General features: G+C 40.4%; 1 protein-coding gene across 1 annotated transcript in view; it reads left to right on the top strand.

Annotated features, from left to right (window-relative positions):
- The window catches only part of LOC311142268 (gamma-aminobutyric acid receptor subunit beta-4-like), a gene marked incomplete at both ends in the record, with an annotated part of 44,500 nt that extends 24,971 nt beyond the window's left edge, over nucleotides 1-19,529 (top strand). The window contains 8 exons of the mRNA XM_084177889.1: nucleotides 865-932; nucleotides 4,716-4,936; nucleotides 13,696-13,778; nucleotides 15,874-16,011; nucleotides 17,261-17,413; nucleotides 17,808-18,064; nucleotides 18,729-18,818; nucleotides 19,176-19,529. Of these exons, the coding sequence (XP_084034015.1) occupies nucleotides 865-932; nucleotides 4,716-4,936; nucleotides 13,696-13,778; nucleotides 15,874-16,011; nucleotides 17,261-17,413; nucleotides 17,808-18,064; nucleotides 18,729-18,818; nucleotides 19,176-19,529 (1,364 nt within the window). The remainder of the gene's footprint in view (nucleotides 1-864; nucleotides 933-4,715; nucleotides 4,937-13,695; nucleotides 13,779-15,873; nucleotides 16,012-17,260; nucleotides 17,414-17,807; nucleotides 18,065-18,728; nucleotides 18,819-19,175) is intronic.
- Between the last annotated feature and the right edge of the window lie 657 nt (nucleotides 19,530-20,186).

The following is a 20,186-nucleotide window of genomic DNA, read 5'->3' on the forward strand; positions in this document are numbered from 1 at the left end:
TTACGTTTCTTGTAAGGAGAAAGCAGTAGAATGAGATAATCAAAGATTACGTGATTTCGGGGCAAGAATATTGACCGTGAAATTAGCACGATGTACCTGAATCTCATATGGATTACAATTTTATGAAGATTAAAGAAAGATTTAGTCAGATTTTATATGGCTGTTTAAACACAGTGATCCTAATAAAGCGAGGCACTGCTCTAACCTCCAAAAAATTGGATTTGACTATTCATCATCCTCTACATTTTTGAGTCTTTTTGTTCCACCAATATGTTCTTACTTTAAAGTCTGCAGACCTTTTTGGTCACTTTCCACATGCTGTATGATAAAGGTCAAAGGGTTTAAGTAATGCTGGTCTGTTTTCTTCACGCCTATCTCGCTACCATCAGTGGTCTCCTCCTGCTCGTATGAGGCTTGTTCCCACAGTGACACATTTATGACAGTTTTCCCAAGAATGTCTGATTCACTCTCCCACATCAGAAATGTCCAGGTCCAGTCTCATGCGTAATGCATCTAAAGAAAATAGTTATATCATGGTATATACAGTAACATCATGATCATTATTGAGATAATCCAGCATGTAAAGATAATTTGATTATTTTCTTATCTTAACATTAATAATAATAATAATAATTGATTACATTTGTAAAGCGCTTTTCATTATACAGAATAATCTCATAAAATATATATTTTTAACCAAATAGAAAAAACATTCCTTGCTTATTGCATTCTACTTTTGCAAATAAAGTACATTATAATGTGTATACGTGTTGTCCTATGATATGTTAGAAGTGTATTTTTGGCCCAGTGTGAATAATCGTGTGAATTTGATGTGTGACTGTACCGGCTCTTGTGTTCCCTCAGGTGCCCCAGTCATCGTAGGAATGAGCATCAACATCGCTAGCATTGACTCCATCTCAGAAGTGAACATGGTGAGTTACAAAACACCTTCTCTTACAGTAGCACTGTCCATATAGTACATCCACTCAATGTGTCCGTTTTTATTTATTAGGGTTCGTGGTTAAAGCATGAAGCACCCATTTTATAAAACACCATTTTGATAATTTAATTAGCTTCATTTAACTATACTGAACAAAAATATAAATGCAACATGCAACAATTTAAAAGATTTTACTGAGTTACAGTTCATATAAGGAAATCAGTCATTTGAAATAAACTCATTAGGCCCTAATCTATGGATTTCATATTGCTGGGAATAAAGATATGCATCTGTTGGTCACAGATACCTTAAAAGAAAGGTAGGGGCATGGATCAGAAAACCAGTCAGTATCTGGTGTGACTGTGGCCTGTGGAATGTTGTCCCACTCCTCTTCAATGGCTGTGCGAAGTTGCTGGATATTGGGGGGAACTGGAACACACTGTCGTACAGGTCAATCCAGAGCATCCCAAACATGCTCAATGAGTAACATGTCTGGTGAGTATGCAGGCCATGGAAGAACTGGGACATTTTCAGCTTCCAGGAATTGTGTACAGATCCTTGCAACATGGGGCCGTGCATTACCATTCTGAAACATGAGGTGATGGCGGCGGATGAATGACACGACAATTGGCCTCAGGATCTCATCACGCTATCTCTGTGCATTCAAAGTGCCATCAATAAAATACAATTGTGTTCATTGTCCGTAGCTTATGCCTGCCCATACCATAACCCCACCGCCACCATGGGGCACTCTGTTCACAAGGTTGACATCAGTAAACCGCTCGCCCACACAATGCCATACACGTGGTCTGCGGTTGTGAGGCCTGTTGGACGTACTGCCAAATTCTCTAAAACGACGTTGGAGGTGGCTTAAGGTAGAGAAAGGAACATTCAATTCTCTGGCAACAGCTGTGGTGTTCCTGCAGTCAGCATGCCAGATGCAAGCTCCCTCAAAACTTGTTGTGTGACAAAACTGCACATTTTAGAGTGGCCTTTTATTGTCCCCAGCACAAGGTGCACCTGTGTAATTATCGAGCTGTTTAATCAGCTTCTTGATATGCCACACCTGTCAGGTGGATAGATTATATTGGCAAAGGAGAAATGCTCACTAACAGGGATGTAAACACATTTGTACACACAATTTGAGAGAAATAAGCTTTTTGTGATTATGGAAAATGTTTGGTATATTTTATTTCAGCTCATGAAACATGGGACCAACACTTTACATGTTGTGTTTATATTTTTGTTCAGTATAGTATTGACTCAGGGGTGTGATTACTTATTTAAACAAGATATTTCTGTACTTCATCTTCAATCAATTTGCAAAAAAATCTAAAAACATGTTTTCACTTCTTGTGTGTAGATGGGTGTTAAAAAATATATATTTTATAAATGTTGAATTCAGGCTTTAACACAACAAAATGTGGAATAAGTCAAGGGGTATGAATACTTTCTGAAGGCACTGTATGACCTCCACATATGGTGTGTTTCAGGTGTTATATTTTTGTTCAGTGTATTTGCCATGCAATACCATTTTAATCAGTCATATTTGCTCTTGCAAACGTTGGATAACCATAGACATGTTGGGCATCTGTTTTGCTTGATTATATTACATATTTAACTTGTTTTTATTAGAGGGCGGTGAGAAATCAGGCTCAGTCTTGTGCATCTTTAAAGAAGACAATATGGCTGGTGTGTCTGCAATGACATCATTCTGTCGCTCTGTTCTCCCTTGTATTTTATTTTATTTAATGTGGCACAGTCACACTCAAGAGTTCACTCTCCCCACAAGCCAGAGGAGCTTTGTTATTTTGTTTTGGATTTGTTCTCCCTGCAATATTGCCATTTGGAATCACTAGAGGATTTGTATCCAGTTTCAAGCAATAGCAGATTTTATTTTTAATTTGTTAGAGGTAGTCACTCATGTATAATGCAGTTTTCTTTATTTTTAAGAGCAAGCACGTGAGGCGCTTTGATATATTCATTTTGAAGTTATTTCAGAGATTTCTTTTGTACTCTGGTGTTTTTGAAGACACAGCAAGTTTTATCTTATGTTTTATGTTATTTTTGTTTCCCTGGACATTTGAGAAGGTAGCATCAGGTGCAAGGCTGAAAAGGTTGAAAAAAGTTCCTGTGAACAAAGACAGACACAAAACAATATGACTAGCTTGGTTTCCATCCATTGGGAGACAGATATCAATTGGAGACATAATATTAAAACATCCACATTAAAACAATATGCGCATTTTCCCACCAGAGATGTGTTTGCGTCAAATTGACTTGTTGCGGATTTTCAACTCTACTGATGGTTTTCTCACAAAAAATGTTGCGTTATATAGCGAGTGTGCCAACCCTGGAATTGGCACGTGCACTCTAGCCAACAGCTCACAGATACAGTGCGGGTATAGCCTACATGATGAGATTATTATGGACAAAAGAGCGAGATTATTTGTATTTGTCAAACGGCATCCAAGCATCGATGATCATGTCACCAGAATAAGACCCTCAATGTTTATTGGAAAGGAGCATCAAGTTCATCATAACCTATTTTATCTGTAGCCTAATAAACTGCATGCTTTCCCGACAAGTCATAGTGGGAGGACCACACTACATGTCATCGCGTGACTCCAAGTTTACTTCGATATGATGGTTATTATATCAATATTTGCCCGTTAAAAGCATTTCCACCGACATTTCTTGCATAATTCATTTTACAGGCTAGCGTATTTAGTTTTGTCGACATTTGGAAAGTTTACCGATAAAGGCCTATCATGCAATTTTTTTCCTGACGTACTTTACTCGCATAAAAAGGTTGGATGGAAACCTGCTTATTGTCAACTTGGAAAACGCTTGATAATCTCAACATGTCTGTTATGTCTAACGCCATAACTCGTCTATTTTAGCTGTTCATTTTTGTATTTTGTCAGTCAGCCAACATAGTCATAGCAAAAGAAAACCACATCATTTCACTTTAATTTTTTGCAATCAGACGAAAGCCATGTAGAACAAAATTACTTTGTGTTAGTATATCATTTCATTCAATTTTTTCACGATGCCGCAAATATATATTTTTTTGGAAAATATGGAATATTCTTCTCATAGGGTAAGACTGTGAGAATGTAGGTCATTTTATGTCCAGCTGAATAACCACTAAGATTATATCTCAGTCCACTTATAAAATGTGATGTATATTATGTTTTAAGATCATTATATTGAGATTTCGGGACACTGAGGTTTTCAGAATAATTGGCAGCATTTATCATGCGAAATGCAGAAATACTGTACTGTCATCGGAGGAAGTATTAAACTTAACTTGGCCTTTAAATCACTTCCTTATAAGTCTCTCATTTTCATTATGTTTCCACTGTATCCCAGAAAATCACTGTTAATGCTTTCTGATATACTCTGCACATAATGATTATGATGATACATTTAGATGTGCATACATTTATGCACATTAGGTAGTATGTGCATGGTGTAGGATAGGGCAAGTACAGTAGGGGTAACTTATACTTCCTATAGTTGAAGCTTTTGTTAATGCATACACTCTTAGAAAGAAAGGTTCCAAAAGGGTTATTTGGCTGTCCCCATAGGAGAACCCTTTGGAGAACCTACATGGAACCCAAAAGGGTTCTACCTGGAAAGGTTCTTCGAAAGGTTCTCCCATGGGGACAGCCAAAGAACCCTTTTAGGTTCTAGATAGCACCTTTTTTTTCTAAGAGTGTAGCAACTAGTTATTTTCAATCTCACAGTGCTGTTTCCCCTTTTTCCACAGGATTACACCATCACAATGTATTTCCAGCAAAGTTGGCGAGACAAGCGGTTGGCATACGCTGAGCTGCCCCTCAACCTGACTCTGGATAACCGCGTGGCGGACCAGCTGTGGCTCCCAGACACCTACTTCCTCAACGACAAGAAGTCCTTCCTGCATGGCGTGACAGTGAAGAACCGTATGATTCGACTGCATCCTGATGGCACCGTGTTATATGGGCTCAGGTAAAGCTAACTTTCATTGGAATTCTACTGTAACTAAACTGGTTAAAGCCTGGCCTGTCAGACAGGACTGGAAGAGACCTTGAGAGCAGTGAGGCATGGGAGAAACTAGGTCTGTGTCTAAATAGTATCAGGGCCCTCCCACCTTTTTGCTTTCCTTACTTCCATGAAAAAAAACATGAGTCCAGAGAATCCCTGATGAAAGCACGACTAACTTAAATGATTTTTCTTAATTTCTGATGACAGGATTTTTTATTTATTTTTATTTTATTTCACCTTTATTTAACCAGGTAAGCCAGTTGAGAACAAGTTCTCATTTACAACTGCGACCTGGCCAAGATAAAGCAAAGCAGTGCGATAAAACAACAACACAGAGTTACATATGGGGTAAAAAAACATAAAGTCAAAAAATACAACAGAAAATATATATACAGTGTGTGCAAATGTAGCAAGTTATGGAGGTAAGGCAATAAATAGGCTATAGTGCAAAATAATTACAATTAGTATTAACACTGGAATGCTAGATGTGCAAGAGATTATGTGCAAATAGAGATACTGGGGTGCAAAAGAGCAAAATAAATAACAATATAGGGATGAGGTAGTTGGGTGGGCTAATTTCAGATGGGCTGTGTACAGGTGCAGTGATCGGTAAGGTGCTCTGACAACTGATGCTTCAATTCATGATTCAATTGTAAGTAGTTATAGCCTACCTTGACAATTACCTGACATGTACACTGAGTATACCCCCCCCCCCCACCCTTACCCTCAGAACAGCCTCAATTCGTCAGGGCATGGACTCTACAAGGGATGCTGGCCCATGTTGAATCCAATGCTTCCTACAGTTGTGTCAAGTTGGCTGGATGTCCTTTGGGTGGAGGACCATTCTTGATACATATGGGAAACTGTTGAGCGTGAAAAACCCAGCAGCTTTGCAGTTCTGGTGTGCCTGGCACCTAATACCATACCCCGTTCAAAGGCACTTAAATATTTTGACTTGCCCATTCACCCTCTGAATGACACATATACGCAATCCATGTTTCAACTGTCTCAAGGCTTAAAAATCCTTATTTAACCTGTCTCCTCCCCTTCATCTACACTGATTGAAGTGGATTTAACAAGTGACATCAATAAGGGATCATAGCTTTCACCTGGATTCACCTGGTCAGTTTATGTCATGGAAGAAGGAGGTGTTCCTAATGTTTTGTCCACTCAGTGTACAGTCAGGTCCAAAAGTATTGGCACTCTTGATAAAGAGGAGCAAAAAAGACTGTAAAATAAATAATACAAATACTGAGCCATATTGTATGCTAAAAAAATAAGATAATTATATTATTTTATACTAATACAATTGCTCAGAGAAAGAGATTTTGTTTAGTAAGTAATACTTTTGTTTCTCCAAAAAATAGTACAGGGCAAAATGATTGACACCTCTGTTTAATATACCTTTCAGTACCACACCTTACGAGCATAACGGCACCTTTTTCTAATGTTTTATGAAATTGGAAGACACATTGGGAGGGATCTTAGACAATTCCTCCATACATAATCTTTCCAGATCCTTAATATCCTTTGTCCTTTGCCAATGGACTGTCCTGTTCAATTCAAACCACAGGTTTTCAATGGGGTTCAAGTTCGGAGACTGAGATGGCCATTGCAAAATATTGATTTTGTGCTAAATTAACAATTTCTTTGTGGATTTTGATGTGTGCTTGGTGTCATTGTCTTGCTGGAAGATCCACTTGCGGCCAAGTTTGTCTGCATAAGCTTCTTTATTTCAACGCCTAACCTACCACTGGTGTGCATTGCCAAAGAGCTCTATTTTCAGGTCATCCAACAAATGTAAATGCCTGGAGTTTGCTAAACGCCATTGGCACTTGGATTGGAACTGGTGCATTGGTCAGATGACATAAATAGAGCTGTTTGGCCAGGTACACCAGTGGTGGGTTTGGCGTTGAAAACGGAAGCATATGCATAAAAGTACCTCATACCTACGGTCAAATATGGTGGTGGATCTTTGATGTTATGGGGCTATTTTGCTTCTACTGGTCATGGGGCTCTTGTTAAGGTCAACGGCATCATGAACTTTACCCAGTACCATGACTTTTTAGCCAAAAAACTGGTTGCCTCTGCCAGGAGGCTGAAACTTGGCCGCAAATGTATCTTCCAATAAGACAATGACCCCAAGCACCTTCACTTGAAAACGCTTGTTATCTAACGCCTGCCTCAGACTACTCGTAGAAGTGTGTTGTTAGATGCTTTTTGCCCTCCCGCGTCACTTAAACACAGAAGATATCCGCTAAACATAGAATCACATGGTTTATCCGTCTCTCTGTGACTGCCGATAACTTCAAAACAAAGTTTACAACAAATATAAAGTTGCCAATGTGCAATTGATACAAACAGGCAACGTATAAAAAAATGCTTCAAATGAAAACTGAGATGACTGCATTAAAATATGAATACAGTAGGCTAAAGGCCTAGTTCAATCATATTGAAATACATTTCATGTTCAATCAATTGAGTTCTATTTTGCTGCTTGTATTTGTTTCAAAATATTTCATGATGTGTAACTTAACATGTGAGCAATGATGTGCCAAATCTGTGATTTACTTCATTTTTATTGGGTAAGCATTATAATTAGCCGCCTCAGTATTTGCAGCCGTAGGTGGTAATATCTCTCTAGGAGCTGATCTGTCGTCAGTATTGTGAAATAATTATAATGTTAAGGTAAGAGTTGAATGGAGAAAGCTGATGCTCCAACGACACACTTAGCGACCGACTGGTCTCTCTGCGTGGTTTTGGGAAACACATGTTACATCTTCAGCAATTGTTAGAAAGATGCATCGTTAAAACACTCGTAAGCCTAAATTCCATCGCTATCGGGAAACTGGGCCCAGTATAGTACAGTGAGAAGAGCACAGTAGAGTGCAGTACAATACAGTACAGTACAATATAGTACAGTACAATATAGTGAGTAGAGCACAGTAGAGTCCTATACAGTACAGTAAAGAAAAGTAGAGTATAGTACAGTATAGTAGAGTAGTATACAGTATATCTGATTCTGTACTCTACTGTACTGAACTCTACTCTACTCTACTGCACTGTACTGTACTGCACTCTGCTGTGATGTCCATATTGTGAAACATAAAGAGAATGACATTCAAATCCATAAATATGCATTTCTTTGTAGTACAGATCAGGGACGCATGATGTAAACCATTACCGTAATTCCGTTACCGGGTGTAAATCCACTTACTGTAGTTCAATAACTAAAAGATATTTTTTCAAACTCAAGGTGTCATGTCATAGCTGACACACCCATTCTGTCCGCAGACATCTTTGAATCTTAGTTCGAGCAGATATTTAACGTTTTTGGAAAACGTTGTCGCATAAAAACCTGAGGGAGATATTTCCATAATTCCGTTACCAAAGTTTGCATCTGCACAGTTCTTCCACTAAATTAGTTTTTGACAATTTTTCTGTGGAAATTGTTAAAAGGAGTCCTTGTATATACAGTACCAGTAAAGAGTTTGGACACACCTACTCATTCAAGGGTTTTTCTTTATTTTTACTATTTTCTACATTGTACAATAATAGTGAAGACATCAAAACTATGAAATAACACATATGGAATCATGTAGTAACCAAAAAAGTGTTAAACAAATCAAAATATATTTTATATTTGAGATTTTTCAAATAGCCACCCTTTGCCTTGATGACAGCTTTGCACACTCTTGGCATTCTCTCAACCAGATTCACGAGGAATGCTTTTCCAACAGTCTTGAAGGAGTTCCCACATATGCTGAGCACTTGTTGGCTGCTTTTCCTTCACTCTGCGGTCCAACTCATCCCAAACCATCTCAATTGGGTTGAGGTCGGGGGATTGTGGAGGCCAGGTCATCTGATGCAGCACTCCATCACTCTCCTTCTTGGTCAAATAGCCCTTACACAGCCTGGAGGTGTGTTTTGGGTCATTGTCCTGTTGAAAAACAAATGATAGTCCCACTAAGCGCAAACCAGATGGGATGGCATATCGCTGCAGAATGCTGTGGTAGCCATGCTGGTTAAGTGTGCCTTGAATTCTAAATAAATCACAGACAGTGTCACCAGCAAAGCACCCCCACACCATCACACCTCCTCCTCCATGCTTCACGGTGGGAACTACACATGCAGAGATCATCCGTTCACCTACTCTGCGTCTCACAAAGACACGGCGGTTGGAACCAAAAATCTCAAACCATTGAATGAGTAGGTGTGTCCACACTTTTGACTGGTACTGTATGTACAAGGACTACTTTTAACAATTTCCACAGAAAAATTGTCAAAAACTAATTTAGTGACTGTTTCCACGGGGGACCAGTATGAAAAATTTATGTAATGAAAATAATGTATGCACTAACTGTAAGTCGCTCTGGATAAGAGCGTCTGCTAAATGACTCAAATGTAATGTAAAATGTACATATGGTACACACGTATGTGCTTTTCAATCAATTCATTTGAATTAACTTTATTTGTTTAGCATCATGTGTCTCTGGTGAATGGAGGCCTCAGAGGACAAGACAGAGAATCACTGCTCTTTGGGTTATATAATGCTGATGTGCTTTGGCCAATGATGTTTGTTTCTTTGTTCCACAGGGCAATCCCATTTTTTTATGTTTCAAAGCATCTCCACAATTAGTGGAGATGGCATTTTGCTCTTGTCATGTCCCTATTGTCTGGAAGATTAAATATAGCTTAGGTTATAGCTAGGTAAGCCTCTGGAAAAGGATTGTGTTATTTTCAAGAATGGGGGACTTTGCGCATGCCCTTGCTCATTGACATGAGATATCATGATAGCATTATCAGTGTCTGCAAGAGAATGGCATTCTTTTCCATTCTTTGGTGGTTTTTCAGCCAGTCAGCATACACTTTATTAACACTGCCTCACTGAATCACTCTGAGATTGTTCATATCAACTAGGCCCTCATCCCCAGTCCACCCCACCAAACACAGGGACATCTTGGTGTCTGTCTCAGAGGGGTAGATGTTTTAGGATCTGTCAGACAGACTGTGGTATTAATGAGAGTTTGACGATGTTTGGAAGTGAGACGGGGAACTAATGGTCTGGAAAATACTTACTTAATATGTCTCTTGGTGGAATGAGCTGTGGGTGCAGGGGAAGGAGCGAAGGAGGGGTGGAATGGGTAGCAGCATCTCTTGCTACCCAGAGGGAGTTGGTGAAAAGGTGGAAGGATGAAGTGAGGACAAAGTCATGCCTGTGTAGAGTACAGATTGCCTGTAGTATATATACATGATTGTAACAAATATGCCTCTGTGACTTATCTTAAAGACCATGACCCCTTTACCATTCACGGGAAGACATATTTATTTTGTATTCCTGCTCATTTGATTGACATGTGAGCTTCTCTTACATGAGAAAAAACCTACAGTATAAGCCTGGATTGTTTTCAGCAGGCATGACACGGGACACAACATTGTTTTGATTGTGCAACAGAATGAATGCAGCAGTCACCATTGTATGTAGCAGTCACTATTGTATGTAGCAGTCACCATTGTATGTAGCAGTCACTATTGTATGTAGCAGTCACCATTGTATGTAGCAGTCACTATTGTATGTAGCAGTCACCATTGTATGTAGCAGTCACTATTGTATGTAGCAGTCACCATTGTATGTAGCAGTCACTATTGTATGTAGCAGTCACCATTGTATGTAGCAGTCACTATTGTATGTAGCAGTCACCATTGTATGTAGCAGTCACTATTGTATGTAGCAGTCACTACTGTATGTAGCAGTCACTATTGTATGTAGCAGTCACCATTGTATGTAGATGTCACTATTGTATGTAGCAGTCACTATTGTATAAAGCAGTCACCATTGTATGTAGCAGTCACTATTGTATGTAGCAGTCACCATTGTATGTAGCAGTCACTATTGTATGTAGCAGTCACTACTGTATGTAGCAGTCACTATTGTATGTAGCAGTCACCATTGTATGTAGATGTCACTATTGTATGTAGCAGTCACTATTGTATGTAGCAGTCACTATTGTATGTATCAGTCACCATTTTATGTAGCAGTCGCTATTGTATGTAGCAGTTACCATTGTATGTAGCAGTCACCATTGTATGTGGCAGTCACTATTGTATGTAGCAGTCACTATTGAATGTAGCGGTCACCATTGTATGTAGCAGTCACTGCTGTGTATGTAGCAGTCACTATTGTATGTAGCAGTCACTATTGTATGTAGCAGTCAGTGTTGTATGTAGCGGTCACTATTGTATGTAACAGTCACTATTGTATGTAGCAGTCACTATTGTATGTAGCAGTCACTACTGTATGTAGCAGTCACTATTGTATGTAGCAGTCACCATTGTATGTAGATGTCACTATTGTATGTAGCAGTCACTATTGTATGTAGCAGTCACTATTGTATGTATCAGTCACCATTTTATGTAGCAGTCGCTATTGTATGTAGCAGTTACCATTGTATGTAGCAGTCACCATTGTATGTGGCAGTCACTATTGTATGTAGCAGTCACTATTGAATGTAGCGGTCACCATTGTATGTAGCAGTCACTGCTGTGTATGTAGCAGTCACTATTGTATGTAGCAGTCACTATTGTATGTAGCAGTCAGTGTTGTATGTAGCGGTCACTATTGTATGTAACAGTCACTATTGTATGTAGCAGTCACTATTGTATGTAGCAATCACTATTGTATGTAACAGTCACTGCTGTGTATGTAGCAGTCACTATTGTATGTAGCAGTCACCATAGTACTGCACAAGACAGACAAATATAGTGCACCATTTATTTCTGTTTATTTGTTTTACTGGAAGGGGGGTGAGAAGGAGGAGGAGGCGTACTTCCCATCCACAATTCTGTGCCCCAGAAAAAAGCCACAAAACACCCTCCTAATCCCTCATCACCACAATGTCCCAGTTTCATCAATGAACCAGCCCAGACAGTGAGTCTGCAGTGAGGTGCCCACAGGGACCCACCCAGAGGACTGCGGGCTGCTGGGGGAGAGGAGCATCCTGGGGCCCTTTCAAAGCAACACAGCCTCCAGAACCCCAGGGGACACAGGCTTTGTTTCTTTCTCCAACATTTTGCAGCTTTGCTTTACATTAGTCATGTACAGTAAAGTTTTGAGATAGAAAACAATGTGCAATGCAGAGTGAAATGCCCTTGGTCTATGATAAAGCCGGAGGGGAGTAATAATGAGGTTGTGTTGGGCAATCGGGAGAGTTCGAGTACTTTTGCTACAGCATTATGTCCTAACGCACCAAAGTAGAAGGAGTCAAAAAGTATATCATCCCAAACGGTGACTCACTGTATGGAAATGGGTTCTGTTTTCATCATGGTTGTGTAGCCCCTGCTAACACTCCACATTGTTTTTCTATTGCACTCTATACACTTCACCAATACCTGTGCATGTGTTTGACAGTAGATGTGGTGGCTTGTATTAGCCTGCACACTGCGAACCTCTTGCAATGTGCTGAATTGTCCAGCAACCTGGAAGACAGCATGGACTCAGGCATCCTAAATGATGCATCCCAAATGTAAAATAGGCTGTTGTAAAGGGTAAACTTCCCCACCACTCTGTCCTGCCCCCTAACACACACACATTGTTTATCTTTCAAACTCTCCCCATGAATGTGGCGGTACATCTGACACACAGGGGTGATGAGTTGAAACTCAATTCGTTTTCCCATTCAGGCAAACCAGTGAGCTCCCTAGTTCATTTACACAAGAAACCTGAAAGTAGGCGAAAGCTAGTATGATTTAACAGCACAAATGTAATTACTAAAATGTGCTGCACTAGTTAATATCTCAGTTCAATGCCATAGACTCCCACACAAATAATCTGTAAGCAGTGCACTTTTCCTGGGTTTCTGGATTTATTGAAATGGAATATAATGAATTTGCACCCCTCATAAACACACCTGGCAGAAACATGTATAAACATAGCAGTCAATCACAATTGAGTGTGAGATTAAAGCATATACTCAATGCACAGGTCCTAACATTTTACTAAATTTTCAACTGATTCAATGTATCCCAAGGGAATAAAACAAGCTTGGTAAATTGACTTTCTGCATTTGATTGATGGCTTTTGGGCTTGAATGAATTAGATGTTTACATTAAGCATTAAAGATTTACCTATGGTTTTGTTTGAAGTTTTAATGTTTCTATAGGTAGAACTGTAAATATGAAGCGAACAGCTCCAGATGTGTGTGAGGTTGCAGTCACAACATAGATCAGGGCTGTCATGAGGCCTATATATGAGCACTAAAATGCTGCTCACTAAGACACATTCATTTTTTATTCCAACCTCTCTCCGTTTGGAATCCTCTTGCCTCAGTCAGAACACATTCCCAACAACCTCACTTTCTGCTATTTCATTCATTTAAAATTCATAAAGAGCTGACCACAGCTATTATGGAAGATCACAAACAGTGGACCAGATTATGAGAAACGGATCTAAATGTATCTTCCTCTTCTTCCCCCATCCCTTCTCATCCCTCGCTCCTAAAAATCCGACCTCAGACAGTTTGTATGCAACACTAGCCTCCAATGATTGCATTTCCTTTTTTCCTTTTTTACAACACGAGACAACTGCCTAACATTACTCAATTAAAGATTCACATTGTGCAGTGAAGGCTAAGCTACGATTTCTTATAGGTTACCAAGGTAACAGCGGTTCTCTCTACCCTCCCTTTTCTCTCACCCTGTATGTCTCTGCTCTCAATTTCTTCCAGAATAACCACCACAGCAGCTTGCATGATGGACTTGAGGAGGTACCCCCTCGACGAACAGAACTGCACCCTGGAAATCGAAAGCTGTAGGTGGACTTATTATAAACGTCTTCTCCCCCATTCCTCTCCACTCTAGCTAAGTAACCTCCCATCCCTCCCCCAACTGCCTGCCTGGGCTTCTTCTCAAGCATCTCAGCAGAAATGTCATCCTGCCATTTTCACTGGATATCCCAGCGTTTTAAAAACACAGCAAGGGACTTCCCATGATTGCAGGCAGGTTTTTATAATTGTATTTTTTTAATAATTCAGCTCACGTCTCTCTATACATTTAAGGCAAAAGTCAACTTTTAGACCTGTCATACTGTATGTCTCTAGAAGAAAAATACAAAAGGAACCTTTTGCATTTGAAGTTGTTTCTGTCAATATTCACATTTAACCATTTGCATTATCCTTACTGAAAGATGAAGCCCAAGTCCTTCGGCCAAAATTCTCCATACAGTCTTACTTCACCCTCTAGCTTTGACTCCCGGGTGGTTCTGATGTATCTTGGACTCCCAGGTGGTTCTGATATATATTTGACTCCCGGGTCGTTCTGATGTATCTTGGACTCCCGGGTGGTTCTGATATATCTTTGACTCTGGGGCAGTTCTGATATATCTTTGACACAGGGGTGGTTCTGATGTATCTTTGGGTGGTTCTGATGTATCTTTGACTCTGGGGTGGTTCTGATGTATCTTTGACTCTGGAGTGGTTCTGATGTGTCTTTGACTCTGGGGTGGTTTAGGTCTGGGCTGGGCTGGGCTGATGTATCTTTGACTGAGGTGGTTCTGGGTGCAGTCTGCAGAGGCCTGCTGTCAGCAGAAGTGATCATTATGGATAATTTAAAGCAGCTATCCTGGCCAACGTTATTGGCATCTCTGACTCTGAGTGCCATTTCTTATAGATGCGTTAACTCAAAGAGCAATGAATGCATTGACAGAAGCAGGTTAAATTTTAAATGCTTGCTTGTATTTCAATTAGAAGCCGTTACATATTGACCACTGAATGAAACTTGAGCGGGCAGTTGGGCCCTGTCTGTCATAACAACATCAATGCTCCTTTCATGGCAAAGCAGCATAGAGGCATGGTGTTGGATGGATATCTTTCATCAACCCAAAAACACGATTCACTTGATTTTACAGCCACAGCGAAAAAGGTTTGTTACATCCTAACATATGCAAATGTGAAACATGCAATGCATACAGAGAAGTCACAGCTACAGTATTCCTCTCCAAACCAATGATGTCATGTCATTGATTTTCCCACTAGTGACAGCCAAGCAACATAACATGTCCATGGCTTGGCCCTACCTAAGTAGACATAAAGTGTAATTATGGATAGACCTACCACATCCATAACCCCACACCCTCAATAACATATTTTTCCACTACATGTCGATAAGGGAGGAAATCTGGACATGCTGTGAAATTAAAGTATTCTATATCCTGCTACATGTTGGGGGAGGCAGAATGCCATGGGGGATAGTATTCATTAACAACCGTTCAATATCATAGATTAATAAGGAGCATCCACTTATGAAAACATGCCAAATTCATTGGACAAAGTCATAGTTCCTAGACCTCTAACTTTTGAAAAATATTAAAAGTGGATGAATGATGCTCCGGTGCTGGCTGGTGTATAACCATGGACAGAGAGTTGGCACAGCCAGGGGGCAGAAGAGGGGTAATTAAATGTAAAATACAGGAAAGTCACCTATATCCAGGAAATGTAATTGCTATGAGGTTTAACGGTGAATGTGTAAGGCAGCATATTGCCTGAACTGCACTACATAAATCTACCTCAGACTTCTCGCTTTGATTCCACTGGCATTTTGATGGAGCACCGTAGAGTCAACATGAATCATAAACAGAAGCATGACTTGACACGTGATAAATATTCATGTTTGTCTGACATAACTTAGCCATGTCATTATGCATGCTCTTATACAGTTCAGTTTAGCTAAGTGAAATACATACATAAACTTAGACAATATTCTATACAGTACCAATGGAATGAAGGCCTATTTTCCTCTGCTTTGGTCTATTTGGCTTTCCCTAATGTCTAAGGAGAGAGGTTCTACCAGTACTGAACCTGTTCAATCTCCTCTCATCCCCTTCACCCATTCTCTGTAACCTGAGACAGATGGGTATACCACAGACGACATTGTGTTCTACTGGCATGGAGGGGACAATGCTGTGACGGGGGTGGACAAGCTGGAGCTTCCCCAGTTCTCCATCGTGGCGCTTCGCCTGGTGTCCAGGGAGGTCAGGTTTACGACAGGTAAGGCCTCCACTACAACACCTCATAGCTGTGCTCAAAGGGTATAGTATGCCATTAGAATACATTATCAGAAATACATTTGAATGGTCCTATATGTACATGTTATCTTTCAACTTAACAATGATAGAATGTAGGCTTGCTTGTAGGATGAGTTAAATTGTCAGTCCAGTTCCAGTCACTGTTTTGTGTTATAAATGTTATTCCAATAGCACTTCTAACTAGCTGCTTAACAATTCTGAGAAGATGGCCTGCTGAAGATTTAGAGTAATCTCTATGTGACAGTTAACTTGAGTTAATTTAGAAAATGTTGCCATGATTTAAGTAGTCTTGCCCTTGTGTATGCACTCGTTTATTTAGATTCATGAGGTATAGCAGGAAGGACCTGGAGGGATAAAATATGTATGCCTGGATATTGATTAATTAAAAGATTTACCGGACCAGGGAGATGATAGGGTCATTTCTCACTCTGTGCATCTCACAGTCGATTACTATTTAAATTAAAACCATCATGGCTCTCTTATCACCTTTCTCTTGTTTTGATAAAGTGGCCATACAAACTCCCTTGATGGAATTAGCTATGCATCCATAGTGGTAAGCATTCCTCTCTAGCTGAAGTAGGGGAAAGTCAAAGCCACAGGGGAATATCCTGAGATGTATTTCTCTTTAACAACTTGTTGTTGAGCTTGTTTGAATAATCAATACATTCAATGCAACCAATTCATATCTCATCACAATGAGCTGGCATTTTTCTCTGCAACATGCATAAATGTTAAGCGCCATAGGTTCACCCCACTAGCTTCATCACAGTCTCATGTGGGTTCCTCCTTCTCACTTAAGTAGTGAGAAGACGTGCTCTCCAATTACGGACCTTTTTAAATCCCCTTTTGGTGCTATTTAGAGGACAGAGAAAGTGCTAAACAGAGAAAAGCACAGCAGCTTTCCGTGACAATTCTCACAGGGATGCTGGAGCTGCCTGCTAAGATGGGGGTGTTGAGGAAAAATCTGCCTTGTTTGCGACTTTCTGCCATGTTTAATTGGAATCGAACTTGTCCCTGGAAAGGAATCCATTGCTTTGGGGAAATTAAGTGCTCCGTCTGAACAAATGGAGAAATGACTACCCTGCGCATTGTCAAAGTGCAGACTTTGGAACTCATATGTTGCGCCAGCGTTTCTTTTCTTCACTGATGTGTTTCCTTTGCCCTGCTCCATCACTCCATCCACTCTCCTTCTCTCTTGTTCTCTGTGAAAGGTTCCTATCCCAGGCTATCACTGAGTTTCAGGATTAAGAGGAACATCGGCTACTTCATCCTGCAGACATACATGCCCTCCATCCTGATCACCATCCTCTCCTGGGTCTCCTTCTGGATCAATTATGATGCCTCTGCAGCTCGGGTGGCCCTTGGTAAGACTCCGCTTCCACTGCAGTGTTACAACACAGAGTATTCCCAGTGAACACAGTGAGTAAGGTTGTCTTGTAGGTTGCTCTAACATTGAGGTAACTTATGTTGCTGCTGCAGTACAAAATGCTACACACAGCACAATTGGGAATGGTCATAAACAGATTAGTGGCCAACTCCCACTTACACAAAGGAGCCCTCACAACCACTAATAATGTGCACTTTCCATTGAACAAATCTCTACCCAGCAGGAACAACTTGTCAAACAACATTTAGAGGCACACACTTCCCACTCAAAATCATTACCTTGCATGTTGGTCTTCCTGATGACCAATACCTTACTTTGATGGTGATGACTATTGATTTTTTTTTTTACTAATAATAATGTATTTATTCCAGGTGTTACAACGGTGCTCACCATGACAACCATTAACACCCACCTTAGGGAGACACTCCCAAAGATCCCGTATGTGAAAGCCATCGATGTCTACCTCATGGGCTGTTTTGTGTTTGTGTTCCTGGCCCTGCTTGAATATGCCTTCGTAAACTACGTGTTCTTTGGCCGGGGCCCCCAGCAACAGAAGAAAATCCACGAGCGGCTGAACAAAACCAACAACGAGCGCCCGCGATACGAAGAGAAGCGCCTGAGGGAACAGGTTTGCATCTTCAGCTGCCTTCTCTCTCTGGCGATTTTACGCACTCCCTCGTATGTCAATGAAAGAATCCTAGCGTAAAACAATCATTGTTTTATTATAGAGAATCACAAAGACTCCAAAACACGTATTCCCCTATGTTAGTTTGTCATTAGACAGTACTTTCACAAGCATATAGATGCCACCTCCACCAGACACATCCAACAACCATCCTCCATTGCTTTTCCTCCAGCACTGACTCTTTGATTTGAATGAGCATAGTATTTTATACTGTGGCTATTTATTTAACTCTGGAGATGTGTAAAACTACATTCTCATTCTCCACTCAGGTTGTTGTCTATGTTTTTACTGTGAGCTTGATTCAGTCTTATCTCTGTGGTGTCCTGTGAGTTGCATTTTTGGCAACATTCACCCACTTCCGTCTAAAATTTAACAAATCTTAATGGGTATGCAGCCAGAAACATTAGTATTCAAAGGAAAATGCTAAAACGGTCCGACTGAATTAAGCCCCTTGTCTCTGTGTCTGAAATATGACATGCAATGCTTATGCAAAGTTGTTCTTGTTAACCTTATGTTTATGCATTCTGTATTTTTAAGAAATTGTGCTTAATTGTCAGTGTTTTATAGGCGTTTAATGTTCTCTTCATTTTTCTTTTTCCATTGCAAGGACTCCATTGCCACGCCGTTTCAAACCAACACCCTCAGGTCATATACACAGAGAAGAAATCTGTACCTCGAGGAGCAAAGAAAAGTTGGGGTACATGCATTTAGAAATCATGTGAGCTGTGGGACTGCAGCCTAATAGAGGTCTGATAAAACGGTTGATAGAGTGATGGCAATTAATTTGTGTCAATTTACTTTCAGTGAAAAAGCACCATAAGGCACTAGCTATGAGGGAGAAAATGGGAAAAGTGCATAAATTCAGAATTCTTTAAAGAGGCATGAAAAGATTAAATGGCCTTCCACATCATCATTACATTTGCTTTAGCTTGAAAATTGGAAATGGAAATGAAACGCTGGGTGGGTGTAGAGTATTAGTAGGACAGTTTGGGGTAATGTCACTGTGTTCTGCTTCTCCCTGACGTTCTCTCTCTCCCCACCTCTATCCTCCAAGGTGGACGCGTACGGGAACATCCTGCTCACCACGCTGGAGATGAATAACGAGGTGATGCCGTCAGATGTGGGAAGTAGCGTCAGTGACTCCCGGAATTCGGTGATGTCATTCGACAGCTCCGGGGTCCAGTTCAGGAAGCCCATGGCTCCCCGGGACGGCTTCAGCCACCACTCACTGGACCGCAGCGCTATGCGCAGCAGGGCCAACTGTCGGCTACGACGGCGCTCCTCCAAGCTCAAGCTGAAAATCCCCAACCTGGCAGATGTCAGCACCATTGACAAATGGTCCCGGGTCCTTTTCCCCATCATGTTTGGATTTTTCAACCTAATCTACTGGTTGTACTATGTGAATTGATGTGCATCCCACTAGGAATCATGGGCCATATTTTGAGAGCACATTACATTGGCTTTGATACAGTTGGAAAATATGTATACACATATACAAGTTGATACATACAGTATGTATATGCATATTTCTATATATTATATTTATATATACACGTGTGTGTGTGTAAATCTGAAGGACTTTTCTCCTGTATATAGTATTATTAGAATGACTTGAATGTTTAAGAATAATTTCAAGCCTTTGAGTTTCCTTTTCCTTGTGAAACAAACTAACTAACTAACAACCATCAGATCCCTTTGGGGGATTTTGGAACTAAAGACTGCATGATATTTTTGCTAAAAAAGAAAGCGAAAGCTCTTGAGAGAAGAGATGTCTCAGAGTCTCATTGGCTTTTTATTGATACTCTGTAATCTGCGTCCTCTACTGCAGCTCATCAAATCAGGTGCCTCGTGTGTTCAGGCATCGGCTGAGGCAAGTCCCTAATATCCAGCTTTTTTCCCCCATCTCCCATGGATAACATACACGGAATTCTCCGGTTCTACTCTGTATAGCAAACTTATTTGGATTATGTGTCGTTCCTTGGCTTTTTTCGAGTGACATTGTTCTCTTTATGGGACATCAGCTCTGGTACAATGCTAGTCTGCATTTGGGGGCCATCAGGATGGG

The sequence above is a fragment of the Coregonus lavaretus genome, assembly GCF_964263955.1.
Source record: "Coregonus lavaretus genome assembly, chromosome: 15".
Classification (NCBI taxonomy): domain Eukaryota; kingdom Metazoa; phylum Chordata; class Actinopteri; order Salmoniformes; family Salmonidae; genus Coregonus; species Coregonus lavaretus.